The following is a 17974-nucleotide window of genomic DNA, read 5'->3' as shown; positions in this document are numbered from 1 at the left end:
CGTTGCCAAGAAGCACCCGTATTGCTCCAACGCTGCTCGTACGTCCTTGCATCTGGAGATCCAAGCGTCACTACCAGGCTTGGAATTTTCATCGAAAACATCAATGACGGGTATCTTGCTTGCAGGTGATCGGGAGTGAGGCGCCATTATCAGAGCTTAATTTTCTGCAGAGAAATGAGGGTATGTATCTGTTACTAGTATAGGGTTTGCGATGATGTTTGTTGCATGGATTTGATTTGCTTATATAGGCACCCAGGGTGGAGGGTTGAAGATGGTTTTCGGCTGCCGCCCTAGTATATTTACCGGCGATCACTCAACGTAAGATTAACGAAACGGAGCTGACTTTTCTTCGACTGATTAAAAAAATGAGACAAGATCTTGTCCAATGAAAAACTAGATTTCATGATCAACGTACCAGGTCACTTCTACTTACAAAACCGACTTTTATAATTTTAATATATAGTGTGATTATTTTGATTTAGTAACATTATGTATGTATATATATATATGTATATATAATTGAATGAGGTAGTAGCTAGCTAGGACTTTATGTAAATTAAGGAATAAGAAATGAATAATTTAACATATGACTTTGCAGAGTCAAAACTAAATTGCCCGACTTAAGATTACAACAGATTTGGTCATTTGAATCTAAACCTCATTCCTAGTTCCCTTACAACTAGCACCCACCGTCCCCTCAAACAAATTCATTTTAACTCTCAACAATTTTCCCTTATCCATTCCTACTTTTAATTTAATATACATAGGGATGGGCATGGGTCAGGTTGGTCGGATTTTTGATTCACATGACCTGACCAGTATATATATACCCTCCATCCGATCGAATTTTTGAGATAAAATCCAAAGCGCGACCCGACCCCAAAATAATAAAAATATTATTTTATTCAATAAAAACAATGATTTAATTAAAAAAATAATATATAGAGGGATATTATTGTAATTATTCCTAAATATATGAGGTAAAATTATTTTCTTCGGGTCGGGTCGGGTATTTTTCAACCTAAACCTGAATCCAACCAGACCCGAACACTACCTTTAAAAAAATCCGACCCGAACCTGATTTTTTTTTTAAAAATCTGACCTGATCGGATTCGAGTCCCATACCCATCCCTAATTATACATGTATTGTCACATTAATAATATTTAGTATAATTAATTCGATCAGAAATTAATCTCTTAATTAAATAATATTTAAAATATTAATAAAAAGCATATTTCAAGTCCAGACAATTGGAAGCATAAATAAAAAAAAGAGGGTTCCGGAAATGAGGAATGGGGTTGAAGTCAACTCTAAAATATGAGTGGAGCCGCCCTCAGGTGAGTCCACGTGCTCCTAAGACTACATAAAAAATAATCAAATGACATCATCCTCTTTGCCCAATTTATGATATTAAAAATGAGTGAAAAATCACAAGCGGTAAGCTCTCCTTTGACATGTTTAAATCAAATTAAATAAAAGTTATGCTATAATTATCTTTAACTAATTAAAGTATAAAATATCTTTTTGAACGATCCATACTTGAGAGAAGGAGAAGAGGAATTTTGTTCGTAAGAGTATTAAACCTAGGACTGTAAATGAAACGAGATAAATGTGAGCAACTTGAGATCGATTAGATCAAAGTTCGATAAATACTCATTCGAGTTCTTAACATGCGAAACAAACTACTTGTTATTCGACTCGAACAACTCTCGAGCAACTCAAAAAATAATATTTTAAAAATATTTTTAACTACTTACTCGAAGATTATCGACTAAAATCAAATAATTTTTTAAGAAAAAAAAACTACATTCATGCATTAATTATAAAATGTAGAATGTGTAGGAGTCCAAATCCATTAACGCCCTAAGACTCAACCTAGACATGATTTTCTCTTGAATCATTTATTAAAATGGAGGTTTGTAGCTGTAGACTCCATCTCCTAAAAGATAAGATATAGAACATTAATATAAAAACAATTTATTAACAAACAAATGCATAATCTACATTCAACTTGTTTTTTTTGTGGAAGTCATTAATCTAGCCTAAATTTTATATTTTTAAATTAAAAAGATAATATATAGATTATACATCCATTGACAAGGATCATAGACTCAACAGGCTCATTTTCTTCCTCAAGTTTGATTTTCAACATTTCAAGTCCAAAGATTTCATCCATTGCATAAAACAAAAAGCATAACATATGCAGTAGGGAGCAATGTTAAGTACCTACTATTTATATTAACACTCCTACACCCTTGAAACCTTGTTTTCTTTGGGGAATCACTACATACATGCATACATAGATAATATATTCTTACACGTTTGATACTCTTCCTTTTCAGTTTTAGTAAACACTGTATTGAGACCCCCTTCAAATCATTGCAGCCAATCATCTCCATCTCCCCCAAATCAAGATTCGCCAATGATTTCTCAGCTGACTTGGGTACTATACACTTCTTATATCCAGTTTTGCGACTGTGCTCACTCTTTTGTCCATTCTTGGTACCTAAAATACATGCAACAAAACGAAGTTTTGCATTCATCGATGTACGGTTTGCGACAAAAAAGAAAACATAACAGGGAAAGTAGGAGTTTACCATGCGAATCTCACCACCAAGACCGATTTCACCGATGAACGCTACACCGCTGGAATAGGAAACTCTAGAAGCTGGTGGAGACATTAGACATGAGTTAGCGATTTAGATATATATATTAAATATTCGATAACACTCAACACGTAAAAAATAAATTGTCTAGATGCTGTGCCCAGGAACTTGAAGGCCTGCTACAATGATGCTGCGACATTATTCTACAAATTAGGTGTGTGACACGAAGGGAAGCGATAAAAACAGTAAAAACTGTATTCTGGAATCATAATCTAATGAAAAGAAAACTATACCTGCTACAAACTGATGCGCTATTGCAAGATCCCCAGCAGTCTCTGTCAACGATACTCCGCTTACAACATTTAGAAATACAGCCTGGTAGAAAAAGTATTGAAAATTACACAAGTGTTCAAAAAGACGATAATGATGAATATAATCCATACTTGGACGAAAGAGTAAGATTAACAAATAAAAAAAAGAAAAACAATAACTAAGCTGGAGGGAGTAGGGACTCCCACTTAGGTACTTTCTATTGCTTAAAAATCACATGGTCAAAACATATTCTACCAAATGAAAGTTAAATTTCAAAATATCGACGATGATCAACAGGGCATGCTAAAAACAATGAATCACAATCAAACTAAATAACAATCTCTTCTGATAATGGGTGAAGGAAAAGTACTCTGCCAGAAGAATGGGACAGCATACCAGAGAAGATGAACAGTAAAACAATTGACTTACATTCTCTTGGATCTTCAGACCAGCTTGCTTGGCGAGGACCTATATTGAAACGGTCAATACAGAATGCAGTCTTGTAAATGCGGTATAGTAAAATATATAAAATTGCAGCTTTGTAAAACAGGATAGTAAACACTGTTACCAAAAAGTGAAAAAGCACCAAATGATTGATTCTAGCACATTTAGCTCAACATTTAAGAATGAAACTAAATAACTTTAAAAAGCCATTCTGATATAATGTTGTAATATGATACAATGGGGTATTTTCAGAGTAATCCACCTCTAAACTTGCTTTTTCGTCAAGCCTATTATATGTTAATATGTAGGCAATCATCAAATCTCGAGGATACAAAAAAATTGAAGGTTAGTCTAATCATCTCACGAGTGGATCCGCTAGCATTAAACTTAAAGTAATAAACAAAAAATGGAAAACGTGCATTTAACTACCTCAGTTGAGGTAGGAGAGTTGAATTCCAGGATACAACATAAGATACAACATTTTTTTTTTGTTGTTGCAAAAAACATATAAACCTACATAATTAAAAGTAACGGTACTGACAAAGACAAACTTCATACCATACAGATGAAATGTTTGCAGGAGAATTAAATAGTACTTACAGAGATAATCATATCAGCTCTGCTTGCTTGGATTCCATTCACATGTCTAGAAACGGTTGAGCTAGATACACACAATGCCTAGAGATAGAAGTCGATAAACATCATTTGTCGGACAAAGATACTAACAACAAACATTGCAACACAATGAGATAGAAATAAAATGGGAAATTTTCCCTTTATTTATTTTGTGCCTCATATTTACGATATGCCTCACCCTTTTAAATACTTACTAAAAGACTGTTAAACGATAACTAAAAAATAGATTTACAGTCTAATACAGGCAAACATTATCAGATTCATTTTTCATAAATACAGACCATCATTTAAATATGGTACTCAATAATGGAATAGAAGGTTCTACACCTTTGCATACATTAATCAGTCAAAACTATTGGGTAACAAAATGTTGTTAGAAACATGAAGCAAATAAGAAAATAAAAAAAAAGGTAAAAGAAGTACCTGAATTTCAATAAGGAAAGCCCGAGATCCATCCATAATTACAGCAACAGCAAGTCCGGCTAGAAACTCCGAATCAGAGTTCTGATCACTTAAAAACATCTCACTGGGGTTTAAAACAGTTTGCAGTCCCAGTTGTGACATTTCAAATATGCCTAGCTGACAGTAGATATTCCCATCAAGACAACAACCAGTGATGAATTCACAAGAAATATTGAGTTGAAAGAAAACAAACCATTAACAATCTTTAGCAAATAAAAACTAAAATGACAGTGATACAAGATAGTGTATACAGTCAAGTTGAGCATCTTCAAGTCATTCATCTTAAAATTGAAGCAAAAAGCATAGTATCTTGGTCACTGGTACCTCATCAACTGACCCAAAACGATTCTTCACAGATCGAAGCAAACGATGCGATGAACACTTTTCCCCCTAGAAATGATTGCAGTTATGTTATCAGAACTATAGATGATCTTAAAAACTGATTTAAAGTACAAAGCATACTATTTCTGAAATGTGAAATAGATGGAATCTTTGAAGAGTAAAAGATGGTACAATATGTTACAATCAGGATAGGAAATTTTCAACAATTCAAAAAATATGCATTTAAGCAAAAACGGACAATCCAATCAGTTATACTTGAATACAAATTTCGTAGGAAACAGAAGCATCTTATTCAGCATCTATGAACATTAAAGAGAATAAATCCATACTTTTGCAAAGTTAAAGAACATTTCACTATTTAAATTTGAGCTAACATCTGATAATGGATCGCTTAGATAAGCTTTATTTATTTGTGTTTTATAATCAAAGAACTGAAAACTAGTCCTAAATTGCAATGATCTGTAGATAACTCCGTTATATTAAAAAATAACTTTCCCTTCAAAAATTTGTACTAAATCTTCAACAATCTTGCTGCAATACTTTACAAGTCCATAAAAAGGCAGATATTTAGTTTATTAATGCAGGTTCCCTGCAAGACAAACTACTAAATATAGTCACCGCCAAAATATGCCACCACAAAATATTCTTAAGAAAATGAAAGGGGAAATATAAGCTCAACAAAAATGAAAGAAAGTTGAGATATAATATAGAAAGACCAAGATGAAGACAATAAGATTAGCATAGTGAAAAGGGAAGAAAAAAATGAGGCCATGGTACCAACTTCCAGATAAGACAGCATCTACAATGTGCTCCAAGACACGAGGTCCAGCTATATCACCAGATTTTGTTACATGTCCAGCCTGACATCATAAAAAAGGATCAGAAGAGTAGAAAAGTAATATTCATAAAGTAAAATTCATAACCAGAAGAGTAGAAAAGTAGAATTCAGAACCGATAGTAATAAAATGCAGGCGAAATTTCAAACAAAGGAACAGCCATGAAAGAGAACACTTGAGAACCATCCAAACCAGATGCAATAAAACTACTTCTTGACTAATCAAGCTACTCTCCTAATTTAACAAGTTAAAAATACTCCATCTCATTTAACAATTTAAAAATATACTCATAAAAAATATTACATCAGCCTATTTGAGAGTAGGAACTATATGCTTACCAAAGAACTGGGATGTTGGTTTTCTTCGCAAACCGCAACAAAGCTGATGTACATTCCCTGACCTGCCATTGACTAAAATAGTGTCGCTACTCACTACTTAACAAATATGATGACCTCCCCTTCCCTAGAAGGCATACACATATTGCTAATGCTAACGACTTAAAAAGGAAACTGGTTGAAATTTATACCAAGGGAGAATGGCTGATGATAATAAGTAGTGCTAATAACTAAACATTCTATATATTCCAACCTGTGAGAGGCCTCCAGCACTTCCAGTAACTTCCTTTAAGTAAACAGTCTGAACTGAATCAACAATTAGGGCCCGTGGTGAGAGGGGCTGAATTTTCTTCAATATGTCCTGAAAGGCAGCAAATCCACCAATTGTTTTAGGATTCATCAACTGGTTCTCAGTATATGGAAAATCATAGATTTCATTTACTGCTAGAGTAAATCAGCAATGCTCTTTCAATTTGGAAGAGGATGACAGAAAATAAAGTGGGGAAAAGTTATGAGAAGTATTTATCATTTATATGCATATATCCAGAATCATTTACCTCAATATCAGTACCAGCATAAAGGTAAAGTTCATTTGCTCCGATTCATACGTTCAGCTCTGCTGCTAATTTGTTCTACACTCTGCGGTGAGGAAGCCGGACTCATATTTAACACTCTTAACATGCCAAATAAATATACTCATTCATGCTCATAGTAAAACAGTCACAATAATCATAAGCTAAGGTTAATGACTTATCTATATGTTCAAACTCTAACCTAGTAAAGCTTTGAAATTTGAACAAAACTAACCTCTTCACCAGATACATAAACAACACAAGCGGGCTGGTCACAGTCATGCCCCTCAGCAATTAGCGCAGCCATCTTTCAAAGGTGGAATGAAACTTAACATTATACGACAGGTGTTACCAATTAAAGAATGTGAAAAAGAGAACATAGAAGCATGAGCACCCTAAATGCAACAATTTCGTACCTGCAACAGAAGGGTACTCTTTCCAACACCAGGATCACCACCGATCAAACCAATGAGCCTGTAAATCGGTAAAGTATGCACAAAAGAAATAAGCTTCCATCAAGAACTCAACATCAATTAGTTAAGAAAACCTTGGATAACTCATCATGTTTTCTTTCCATTTTCAAACTTTTTTTCGCAGCCGTAATCACAAAATTATTCAGCATGGAGACTATGCAGACCTGGAACAAGACCGCCTCCAAGCACCCTAGCAACTTCACTTCCAAAGGGACCAAACCTACATATTAAGCATACCAAACAAAAAGCATATATCAATACAAACCTAAGTACAATGCTTCAACAACTTAAGTGGGTTTTTTTTTTCTTTTTGTGGGGGGTGGGGTGGGTTACAGTGGAATCCGGTAATCCATCTTCTTAACACCACGGTTAACATCAATCAATTTTACAGGTTCCACATTCCCTGCATCCTTTGGTAGCCAAGAACGCGCCAAAGTTTCCGAAAATTCGAGCCCTCTGTTCTTAGTCTCCCCTTCCATAAACTTTTTCATCGTCCCAGAACGATCACAAGAACGGCAAACTCCCCACCACTGTCCATCTGAGTACCCACAAATCTCACAAACCCACTTAAATTTACCTTTCCCTTTCTTCTTATTTCCAAGAATATCCCCCAATCCCAACCCATTATCCAAAAATGCCTTCTTTCGACTCATCCCTTCAGTGTTTTCCTTGGGGGAATAACAAGCATTTTTGGCCTTCTGGATTTCGTCTCCATTGCTCAAATTATCATTTTTAGCCTTCTCAAAAGTCCTCTCGGTCTCGAAACCCGCATCTGCTTCCTCTCCTGAACCTAACTCGTTACCCTGGGTAAAGCCTTTATGTCTGCTGCTTGGCGTAGAAAGGTCGCCGGTAAGTCCCTCGTAGGCGGTCCACACATGCGGGGTCCTTTGGGTTCCATCGGTCTCCAAAGAATTTAGAGCGAACCGGGGGTTGGAGGAGTGGAAATGGCGGGAAAAGGAGGAGAATGAAACATGGGTTCTGGAGAGATTGCGGTGGATGAAGATTATGGGTGAAGTAAATCGATCTCAAGACTTTCATTTCTACGATCTGCATAAGAGAAACTTTGCAGTAAAATGGGAATGGAAGGAAGATAGGACTTGTGTCCTCTCCTTAAACCAGGGTTTAGCTTAGGGTTTCACACAACTATTTTTACATTTCCGTTTTGATTATTTAATTTTTGTTTTTTAAAATCATCATTAAATGTGCGTTATTGTTTTTTTAATTAAAAATATATTATTTTTGATTTTTTTAATTACACACTTATATCCGATCTATTGATCGACTAATTCAGATCGGGTACTGCAGAGGCGAGGGCGACCTTCCTAACCTAATTTGCTCTATTCACAAACGTTAGGATTCAAACGTCTAACCTTGTTTAAATGACCTAGTGTCTTATCCACTAAACTAACTGATTATTAGTAATTATTAATTGATCTATCGAATATTTTGACAATATAATTATCAAATATCAGTAATACGTATAGGAGAGAAAGGTACGATTCTTTGACTATAAGTTTTAAAGCTTCCATTCAGAAGATGGAAGTATAGTTATAGTCCAAATAAGGAAAAACTACATTATCATAACAAAGACACATATATAAAATTCTCATGCCTTCTGCTACTTGGACTTTAAGAAAGTTAACTAAAGCCACAAGTCTCCAAGGTTAGATACCACGTTGTTGTTTACATTACAACACTGTCTATACATCTTCAACCTCAGTTGTCTTCCTTCTTCCTTACCTTTTGAAGCTTGTTCTGGGACGTTAGCTTTGAATTCTTGAGGCCGACAACAATGACGGAGATGTTATCATGACTGTGTTCAGAAAGAGCTTTCTTAAGAACCTTGTGAGAAACATGATAGGTAGGTGGCAATGCACTGTTGTTATCATCCCCTGCAAGCCTCCGTTGTCATCTTAGTTCTTTCCGAGCTAACTTACGATGTCTTCATTAGACAAAACATCCCAAAGGCCATCACTTGCCAAAATCAATCACTCATCTTCTGAGGAAGAGGAATGTCTAATTTATGCTCGTTAGAGGAATGGCTATACTTCTGTGATTACCCTATTTGCTTTGCTTGATTTGGTTGTTGCACTTCCATGGCAGATATGTGTTCGTCAGGAAGTGTGAGAGGACACCTGCTGAAGAAGAGAAGTTCACAAATCTCTATGTGAAAAAAATTCTTTGATGACATTACAGAGGATCGTCTAAAAGAAATGTTTTCTGGATATGGGAAGATAAGTAGTGCAGTTATCATGAAGGATGATAAGGGGGTCTCAAGAGGTTTTGGGATTGTCAACTTCCAATCTCCAGATGATGCTAAGAAGGCTCTGGAGGCGATGAATGGTATACAACTTGGTAAAATTGATCATTTTTTTTTATGTTTTCCCCTTTTAAAACTCGGTAGTTCATCTAAAATAGTTATCATTTACATGTATGAAATTGATTTGTTTAGCAGGTTCAAAGAATTTGTTTGTGGGAAGGGCTCAAAAGAAGGCTGAAAGGACAAAGCTATTGAAACATAAGTACAAGGATGTGTTCGACCGCCGTTTCGAGAAATCAAAGGCTTCGAATCTCTACGTGAAGAACCTTAATGTATCCATCGACGACAAAAGATTACAAGAACTTTTTGGTCGCTTTGGACAAATAACCTCAGCTAGGGTGATGTGCCATGAGAATGGGACGAGTAAGGGATTTGGCCGTGTGCTTTTCCTCTCCCGAAGAAGCAATGGAAGCTTTTCATGGACTTGATCGTGAGACAAAGTTCTCTCTGCCCTTTTACCTCTGTCCTAATGATTTGAGCTTTGATTTCTTTTGTAGACCTTTGAAGTTTTGAGTAACAGTGCATGGTTACTAATTCGAATATTGAAATTATTTAGGGGCCTTATTTGTGTGGAAGTTTCTATATGTAGCAGTAGCTCAACGTAAAGAAGACCGCTCTAAGGAATTGCAGAACTATTATGGGCAAAACACCCCAGTACAATCCTCATATCAATCTAGTTGCAAAGGCGCTACCCCTCAGTTCCACCACCCATTTTACTATAATCTCCCCTTGCACTGCTGTTTCCCCACACCTGTTCCAGCATCCTTATATCAGCATCCTTTTGTTGCAAACGTCGGTATTCAGTATCCTTTTACAACAACAGATGGACAGCGAAAATTCTCATATGTAAGCATGTCTGGTTTTTCTTGGAAACTATACATATATTTTTGTTATGCAGCTCCATTCTGACTATTATTTGTGTATTTCTTGTGACTTAGCAGGATGAAATGAGACACATGAACCCAAGCATCGCTGGGTTCAGACGAGATTGCATGTTCAGGCAGCATGTATGAACTACCTCTGTAAATGGATAGTTTTTTAATTTGTGTACTCTACATATTTGCTAATGGAAACTCGTAACAACTTATTATTTAACATTCTTTTTTGTTTTTTGCTTACTTGTGTGACTGATTAGATTTTGCTTTTGTAACAAGATTAAGCATGGATTCTACTTGACTTCTTAATCCCTTATGTTACAGGCTATAACTCTAGTGTTCGGATCAGAGACCTGGATCTTATCAATCCTGGGAATAAGAAAGTAGGTTTCAGAAAGAGGGAGAACAAAAGGTGTAAACCTACTGAAAACTCTTCTGTAGCACTAGAAGCTATCCAATTTGTTACTGCAGCAACATCCCCTGGATACTCAAACTTAAGTCATTTATTTGTGGGGAATCTTAAGGTCTGCAGCCTAAATTCCCAGCAAACTTCTATTTTAGGAGAATGTTTTTGTTTGGTTAGTATTGCACTTTCTAATAAATTCTCTATCTCTCGGCCTAAACACGCCACGAAGGTATCAGGACAACCGCAGGAGATGAAGACTGATGCGATCAAGCTACTTGATTGTCCAAATTCCTTGGCACTGGAGGACAAGCCAATCCAAGTGCTAAAGGAGGCAAATGCCAGGACCAGTACCAGTACCAGTACCGATGCTGCTACTTTTGCCAACCTCAAATCTTCCTGTTGCTTGGGCTATTAGACAGTGCCATTACACATTTCTAACATGCTTACACTTTTCCTTGGGAGATTTTCAGTTTTGTGAATCACTTAGAATTGACATGATCCAGCTCTGTATAAAAAATTAGAAGGGAGAAAGAACAGTTTCTTGTTTCTCATTTCTGAAGAATATTTGGAGTTCTCTATTGATTGCCTTTTCCAGTCCTACAACTTTTTCTTCAATTTTTTCCTACGCTGTTATCTGTATCATTTCATTTTCTTGGTCCTAAGATACAACATTTAGGAATTGTAAATAAAAAATCAGGATAAATTGAGGAAAAAAGAAGGTTAACTACAAATACAAGCTACTGCAATATGAGTCACTTTTTAATAAATGTAATAGTAGAGAGTAGTGGTAAGCCTAGTACAGTCTACAAAGGGCAAGTAGACATGGTGTCCTAATGCATCAAAGGAGGGGAATGCCCTGAACATTCAATGCATCAGAAAGGACCCGATTAGCAACCTGAGATGGATGAACACTGTCCCAAAACACATACTGGGAGGCATTCGATCAAGTTCCCGGTGTATGCGGATTGCACAAGAATGCAGTCGTCTCTACGGTCCCTGTTCCACAGCAGCCTCTCGTCGCTTCCACGAAACCTACCAAAGTCATTTTCAGTGATTACATATATCAATTCTGTTAATCATTAAAAGAGATTCTTTTTCTCCACTAGACTAAGACATGGAGGAATCTCTTCCCTTACCGAAGGGGATTTAACAACATCAGATAGTGCCTTTAAAATGTCAAAAACCACAATTTGAGATCAGGGTACTGCTTCTGGAGATTGGCTGCGGCTGTATTGAGCTTTTTGTTGAATTGCTGAGCATCGGTATTTTTTTGATAGGAATAGGATGTCTCATTTAAAACCTCCTTCTAAGTAGTCCATTGCCGTAAGGCAAGAACCCTCTAGAAAAAGGAGGAAAAGAGAACATCAATTTTTTTGAGCATCGGTATTGAACCAGTCACACATCCATTCTCACGGTTACCAAACAAGTTTCTCGCTAAGGGAATGCAACCTAAGGGAGGAAGGGAAGTAACTCCAATTTTCCCGACTCCCAAGCCATACGTGTTCTGTTTAGCAGACAAATAACCTGAAAGGAAGCAAATTAATACTTGTATCCAACACTCACTATCCTGAATACTAGCAAAAAAGGAAGCAAATTACATACCTTGACGAAAGTTGTGAAGGCCTCAATGAGGAAGGAGCCATACTGGTCAGGAGTATAGGCATGGTTAAGTAAAGGATTGACATAGTAGTTCTGGACGAAGTCGCCGCTTCCAGCACTCAGTACATAGAGTTCATCCTTGATGATGGATGCTGATTTGCTACTGCCAGCTACCTTTGCTAGCTTCCCCTGATACTCCTTGAAATACTCTACTTGCTGGGTCAATGTGATAGCATGCTGCAAATAACATGGCAAAACTATGATTTTTTTTAAAAGGAACAATTACAACTTAAACTGCAAAGATATTGATGTTGAGATTCAATGTTATAAGATCAAAATCCGACATTTAACGCGGCAGCTCTGTCAGCATAGCCAGACCCGGCTGAAGCAAAATTGGCTCCAATAAGAAGGTTCTTCTGATGCTTCAGGGCTCAGATATGCTGGTGGATAACTAGTAAACCTCAGAGTTTCAGCTGCAAGTTCCAAGCTTATTAACTCTATCTGACCTACTAACAAAAAGAAGAAACGAAGAAAGAAATCAGGCTACCATCTTCCACTTACCAGTGTTGTCAGTGGCCAATTTCCCATTGCAGAACCTCCCGGTAGGCTTTTGATCGGCAAAGTCCCTCCCATAAGGAGGGTAGTTAGCTTGAAGATGGTGGGGAGATAGTCATTATTCCCCACATCCACCACTGAGTCACCAAACGTCATGATTGCTGGAACAAGAGTGGTCGATTCTTGAGCTTACCCTTTGCTTACTAATGCAAATGCAAACACTATAAACATGAACCATCTACTATAAACCTCCATTTTCATTAACATTTCATTGTATTTTGAAGCTTTGAATTCTGAGTTTGGCCTTATAAGCTGGGGGTTGATAATGGCCAATAAATGAGAGTAGCTGGAATTTATTATCATTCACGTCCTACATTTTAGATAGATATTATAAACCAAATTTGCTTTTGAGATTTTTTTCTTTCCAAAATTAAAATCTCTGCTTAGTCATAAAAGGAATAGATGGGAGAAGGTTTTACATTTATGAAGTTTTGAGTGCATTTATATCGAAACGACGAGAGGTAGGTGGGATAATAACAAAGAGCAGTGACGTCCATGGATTTGAACCTAAGAGCAACCCTGCATGTGCAGGAGTTGTTGGCAAAATACTGAGAAGAAAAATAGGGTATAGAGACAACACATTCATCCAGGTCTCATAGACTTACACAATAATATAAATATTATATGTGTAAATATTTTAAAATGTATATGTTACAGGTATAAAAATATTTAAATATGACTTAACATGATATATATAAATATATATATTCTAAGCAATTACAAATCCAACAACTTACAGGCCAAAAGGTCTTCCACTACGGTAGATATTGACTCAAATTCTTCCTTATTTTTCCGCTTACAAATTCCTAACACACTACCTAGCAACGGGAAGCATATCTGGATCCATCTCCCAGGAGGTCGTCTCAGTACTTAGGACCCTCTCATAATTTCTTCCAAGACATTCCTTCAGTTCTGCTAATACATGACTGATGTCTGGTCTCTGCTTTGAAGCTTGCATTGCACACAACATAGCTATCTCCACAGCTTTCCAGGCAGCATTGACGTCGAATTCATTTTCCAACCCGGGATCAACAATCATCTGAATATCTCCCTTCTCGATCATAGGTCTTACCCATCCAAGTATGTGTATGTTGCACTCAGTGCTTTTTTATCATTACAGGCTGCCCAGTGATCAGCTCAAAGAGGATTATCCCGAAGTTGTAGACGTCAATTTTCTTATTCAAGTTTCCTGCTGCATGAAACTTACATCGAAAGCACAGAGGGTTTTTCGTAACTAAGATGTTTACTGCAATTATTAGATCGATAGAGACAGATAGATCTAACTCAGGGTCGACGTATCCTAATGTGCTGGAAGGGCAAGATGTTAATACATGAGAGGCAGTTTCCGTAGAGAAAATTCTCGACAGCCCGAAATCAGCTATCTTTGCTTGCACGTTTTCAGTCAATAAGATGTTGGAAGGTTTCAAATCTCTGTGGACTATGGGCGGCTTACAGCAATTATGTAGATAGTCCAACCCTGCAACATAAGTCATGACTCATGAGTAAAGAGTAAGCTATTTTAATGGGGAAAGATTGAATATGAGCCTAAACAATCGAAAGCATACGAGCATGTTAAAGAGATCACATACCTTGTGCAGCATCCACCGCAATTTGAAGTCTTTGTTTCCAGTTTAAAACAGTTTTCTTTGTCTCTGCAAGAAACCAAATCATCTCTTTCGTTAGTGACGATCCAAACAAAATTTGAATATACATAATACAATCATCAATCCATACCAGATAAATGCTGCCTCAGGTTTCCGTTCGCCATGAACTCATAAACAAGTGCCATGTGGTCATCCTTCTCGCAGTAACCAATTAGAGAAACAAGGTTCTTATGATGTACAATCGTCAAGGATTGTGCCTGTACAAGTCATTTTATGCGAATGAGGACGTAGATGTAAAAAGTTGAACATGAAATGACACTTTCAATTGAAGATGCTAGCAACATTTATATCTAACCTCTGCTTGGAACTCCTTGTAACCTTGCTTTGATGATGAAGAAAGCAACTTCATGGCGACTGCAGTGCCATCATTAAGGTGACCAAGGAACACTTTTCCGAATCCTCCATCTCCGATTTCGATGTTAAAGTTAGCTGTAATCGTAGCAATATCAGAGTAAATAAAGGGTCGATTCTTGGATTTCAGCAATCCTTCCTCGTTTGATGCAGTAGAACTAACAACTTCTACAAAAATTTTGGGAAGCAATATTAATCAAACCACCATATTAACAACAAATTAAGTTATGGACATGAAAGAGTGAAAATACCAGTTAGTTTTCTTCGTTTTCTTCTGTGAAAGATGATTAGAACGCTTAGGAGGGTGACAAGAGCCACAGCAGCTACAGCCTACAATGGATACGAAAAGTGGAACAATAAACTTCTTGCTATTTCCTTCACAAGTTTGTAAACAGAAAACGGAGAATTGAGTAGCTGAAGCAACCCTTGATTGAATGGTGATAATGTCTTTTCTGAATAATTCCAAAATATATTTACCAAGTTATACGTTGCATGGTCTTGGTCCCCCCATTACAGATTTACAGTCTAATTAAAGGATTGACATTTACATCATGCGTATGTGCACTGCCACCATGACTGTTGAATGTGAATCAATTCCAGTCCTTGACTAGTATGAATTCAATCAAAACACAATAATCTTCTTCTAGGGTTTGTACCACGAGGAAGAAGAGCACGTGCCATAGCCCAGGGTATCATGGGAGATAAGAAAATAACAAGGGTTATCACAACATATCTTGTCTTCTCCCCTTCCATATTTGCCTACAAGTTTATGAACGATGATATAATACATTAGTTGGTACTAATCCACCATATTTATATGCACTTCTTAATCGAATAAGTCTTTGTATGAAAGTCATCTGCAACTTCGCTTCTTCTTTTTATTAACAATTTTCCAATCAAAATTGTGATTTGCTCCAATATCCAACGCATTAATTTATTTATATTTCTTTCCCCTGCATTTCCTTAAGCCAGAGCTTCCCATTATATATACGTTCAAAGAAGACTTAAAAGTTTACTTGACTCGAACTCAAGGAATGGTCTTATGATAAAAGGAATATGTTTAAAACAGGGCCTATTCTTTGATGACAATTGTTGAAAACGCTAGCATTACTTTTATTACAAGGAAACAGATAAATTCTGAAACCGAAATTACAACCATTACTTTATATATATAGAGAGAGAAAAGAAACATCTAGTTGACTCGACCGTCTTCGAGCTTGATGCGAGGAATGAATGTGTGGGATCAGGAAGAACCGAAATTCACCATCTTAGTTTTGCCGGAAAGTACTGCAGAAAAAGAAAGAAGGAAATTAATTAATTGTATTGCAGAACATGACAAGGATATAGGTGGACTAAGCCAAGTCTGAAGCTGTGCTAACCTTTTCTATGAGGGAGACATAGTATGGCTTGACCTTTTCGACATCAATCCGGTCTTTGCTCTTGCTGTAAAGATCATATTTGCTGCATAAAATGTAAGATTCAAATCTCAGACTTGTCGCAAACCGCCAGTAGGCATAATGTTCGATTCGTCTAGAAGTCGGTCAGGTATAAAATAAATCAGAAGTCATACTTGAATATTTCGAGCCACTTCAGATTCTCGACATCCTCCTCATTCATAAGTTGCTTGTATGATCCTGACCTATGCAGGGCTGCAAAATAAAATGCATCATCTCAATTATGTAAATTGGAATTGATCAAGGGGACTCATCCTTACCATAGAATGAATGGTATCTAATAATGAAAAGAGCTGCCGACGGCAGAGTCGTATTGTTCTCTTTAGCAACCTGAATATAGATTCCGAATTAGTTTTTATCGATGCATTTAAGGATGCGAAAAAGACACCAGAATTCATATCGGATACTTAGGTGGGGAGAGAGACCAGATACATGTAGTCATCATGTCCCCATGACATCAGAACATTGTTAAGTCCACATCCCTCTGAGTACACTCCATATTTAGTGTTGTAAGCAGAGTTGTGATAGTCTGGATTTTCCTCAAAATACTGCACCTCGAAAATACTACACCTCGAAAATACTAGATAGTTGGAGATTATCAGAATAAACGAAATTGTTCAATGTTTCGAAGCGACGAGTTTGTTTATAAAGGAATTACCTTGTGGTGAACAATCGATTCATCGAAAGCACAGCCGACGGGATATGTATCACCTACATCAGCCCACTGGGGAAGCCCTCCAAAGCTAGGATGAAGAAGAACTTTTCCAAGGTCTAAAAAACCCCATAGAAGAAACATACCACTAGTTAACAATACACACATCATGCAAAATATCGATCTCGAGAAATAAATGTCCGATAAGAAGATATATTACCATGGATAAGGCCTGTGAGGTGCAGCCAGTCCTCACCGGGATAGTCCTTTCGGATAGCCTCGGCCGTCTGCAGCAGGTGTTCAATCTGAGGCTCATCTAAGTCAGGATCACTCTCATCAACTACATCATTAAGAAGTTCACAGCATTCCCATATGCTCATTTCCACCTTGTCCAGTTTCCCATACTCTTTTCTCATTCTCTTGACCTGCAGATTGAGTGATTTTTCTCTCCAAATTTATTAACTTCAAATGTACAAATATTTAGGAAAAATGGAGTGATTGCACAATGAAGCACAGGCTACATACAAAGTCATATGTCTGGATAATATGATTGGTTCGATAGAAATTCTCTACAACCTGTTGCCTCTCACTTTCAACATGATAATCTCTGCAGTTCACAAATACAGTGAAGAATGATCAGTCATAACCAAATATGCACATGATGAAAAGGAGAAAGATGGGTCCTTTTGTCTTTTTTCCCCTGATAATGAAATAAAGTAGCCTTGATTGATTCTATTCATGTTTATATCCATTGGCCAATGGCCTTTTGCTCTTAAAAGCAACAGAAAACTCAACCTAAAAGTGTGGCCAAAAGCGTTGCTCTGTGGCACCATAAACCCTGCTTCAACTCCTGATAAACAAAACCAGAAAGATCCCAGAATTCAATTAGTTAAAACAGACTGTTTTCATATATAAAATAGCATAAAAAGATGGAGATCATGAAGAATTACCAAACTCAGGTTGATCAATGAGTATAGTCATCTTGAATGAAAAGATAACAAAAAAACCCCACAAATATG

The 17974-nt window shown here is 36.8% G+C and overlaps 1 protein-coding gene, 1 long non-coding RNA gene and 4 pseudogenes across 2 annotated transcripts; 1 reads left to right on the top strand and 5 right to left on the bottom strand.

Moving 5' to 3' along the window:
• Positions 1-1898: 1898 nt before the first annotated feature.
• Positions 1899-8161, bottom strand: LOC120185639 (annotated as a pseudogene).
• Positions 8162-8811: 650 nt separating this feature from the next.
• LOC120185628 lies at positions 8812-9767 on the top strand (annotated as a pseudogene).
• Positions 9768-11340: 1573 nt separating this feature from the next.
• On the bottom strand, positions 11341-11883 carry LOC120185744. The gene is made up of 2 exons (XR_005522151.1): positions 11757-11883; positions 11341-11652 (listed from the first exon to the last, which is right to left on the bottom strand). It is a non-coding gene; the product is annotated as an uncharacterized LOC120185744 (long non-coding RNA).
• Positions 11884-11959: 76 nt separating this feature from the next.
• Positions 11960-13029, bottom strand: LOC120185618 (annotated as a pseudogene).
• A 502-nt stretch (positions 13030-13531) lies between these two features.
• Positions 13532-15423, bottom strand: LOC120185608 (annotated as a pseudogene).
• Positions 15424-15941: 518 nt separating this feature from the next.
• On the bottom strand, positions 15942-17951 carry LOC120186224 (inositol oxygenase 1-like). The gene is made up of 10 exons (XM_039190218.1): positions 17906-17951; positions 17751-17805; positions 17481-17562; positions 17176-17380; positions 16962-17074; positions 16729-16851; positions 16564-16633; positions 16420-16498; positions 16229-16310; positions 15942-16136 (listed from the first exon to the last, which is right to left on the bottom strand). The coding sequence occupies exons 1-10, from the start codon at positions 17934-17936 to the stop codon at positions 16110-16112; spliced, it is 867 nt and encodes a 288-aa protein (XP_039046149.1). The 5' UTR covers positions 17937-17951; the 3' UTR covers positions 15942-16109.
• Positions 17952-17974: the final 23 nt, after the last annotated feature.

Source organism: Hibiscus syriacus, unplaced genomic scaffold (genome assembly GCF_006381635.1).
Source record: "Hibiscus syriacus cultivar Baekdansim isolate YM2019G1 unplaced genomic scaffold, ASM638163v2 tig00004004_pilon, whole genome shotgun sequence".
NCBI lineage: Eukaryota > Viridiplantae > Streptophyta > Magnoliopsida > Malvales > Malvaceae > Hibiscus > Hibiscus syriacus.
This window is presented reverse-complemented; position numbering and strand designations above follow the sequence as displayed.

What these genes read in the sequence shown, in the direction of transcription:
- LOC120186224 (XM_039190218.1), bottom strand. Translation starts at nt 17,936, where the DNA reads ATGACTATACTCATTGATCAACCTGAGTTTG. An exon ending in TAGATACCATTCATTCTATG is followed by an intron (nt 16,499 to 16,563) that starts GTAAGGATGAGT and finishes TTTATTTTGCAG; the next exon opens with CCCTGCATAGGTCAGGATCA. An exon ending in ATGTCTCCCTCATAGAAAAG is followed by an intron (nt 16,137 to 16,228) that starts GTTAGCACAGCT and finishes CTTTTTCTGCAG; the next exon opens with TACTTTCCGGCAAAACTAAG.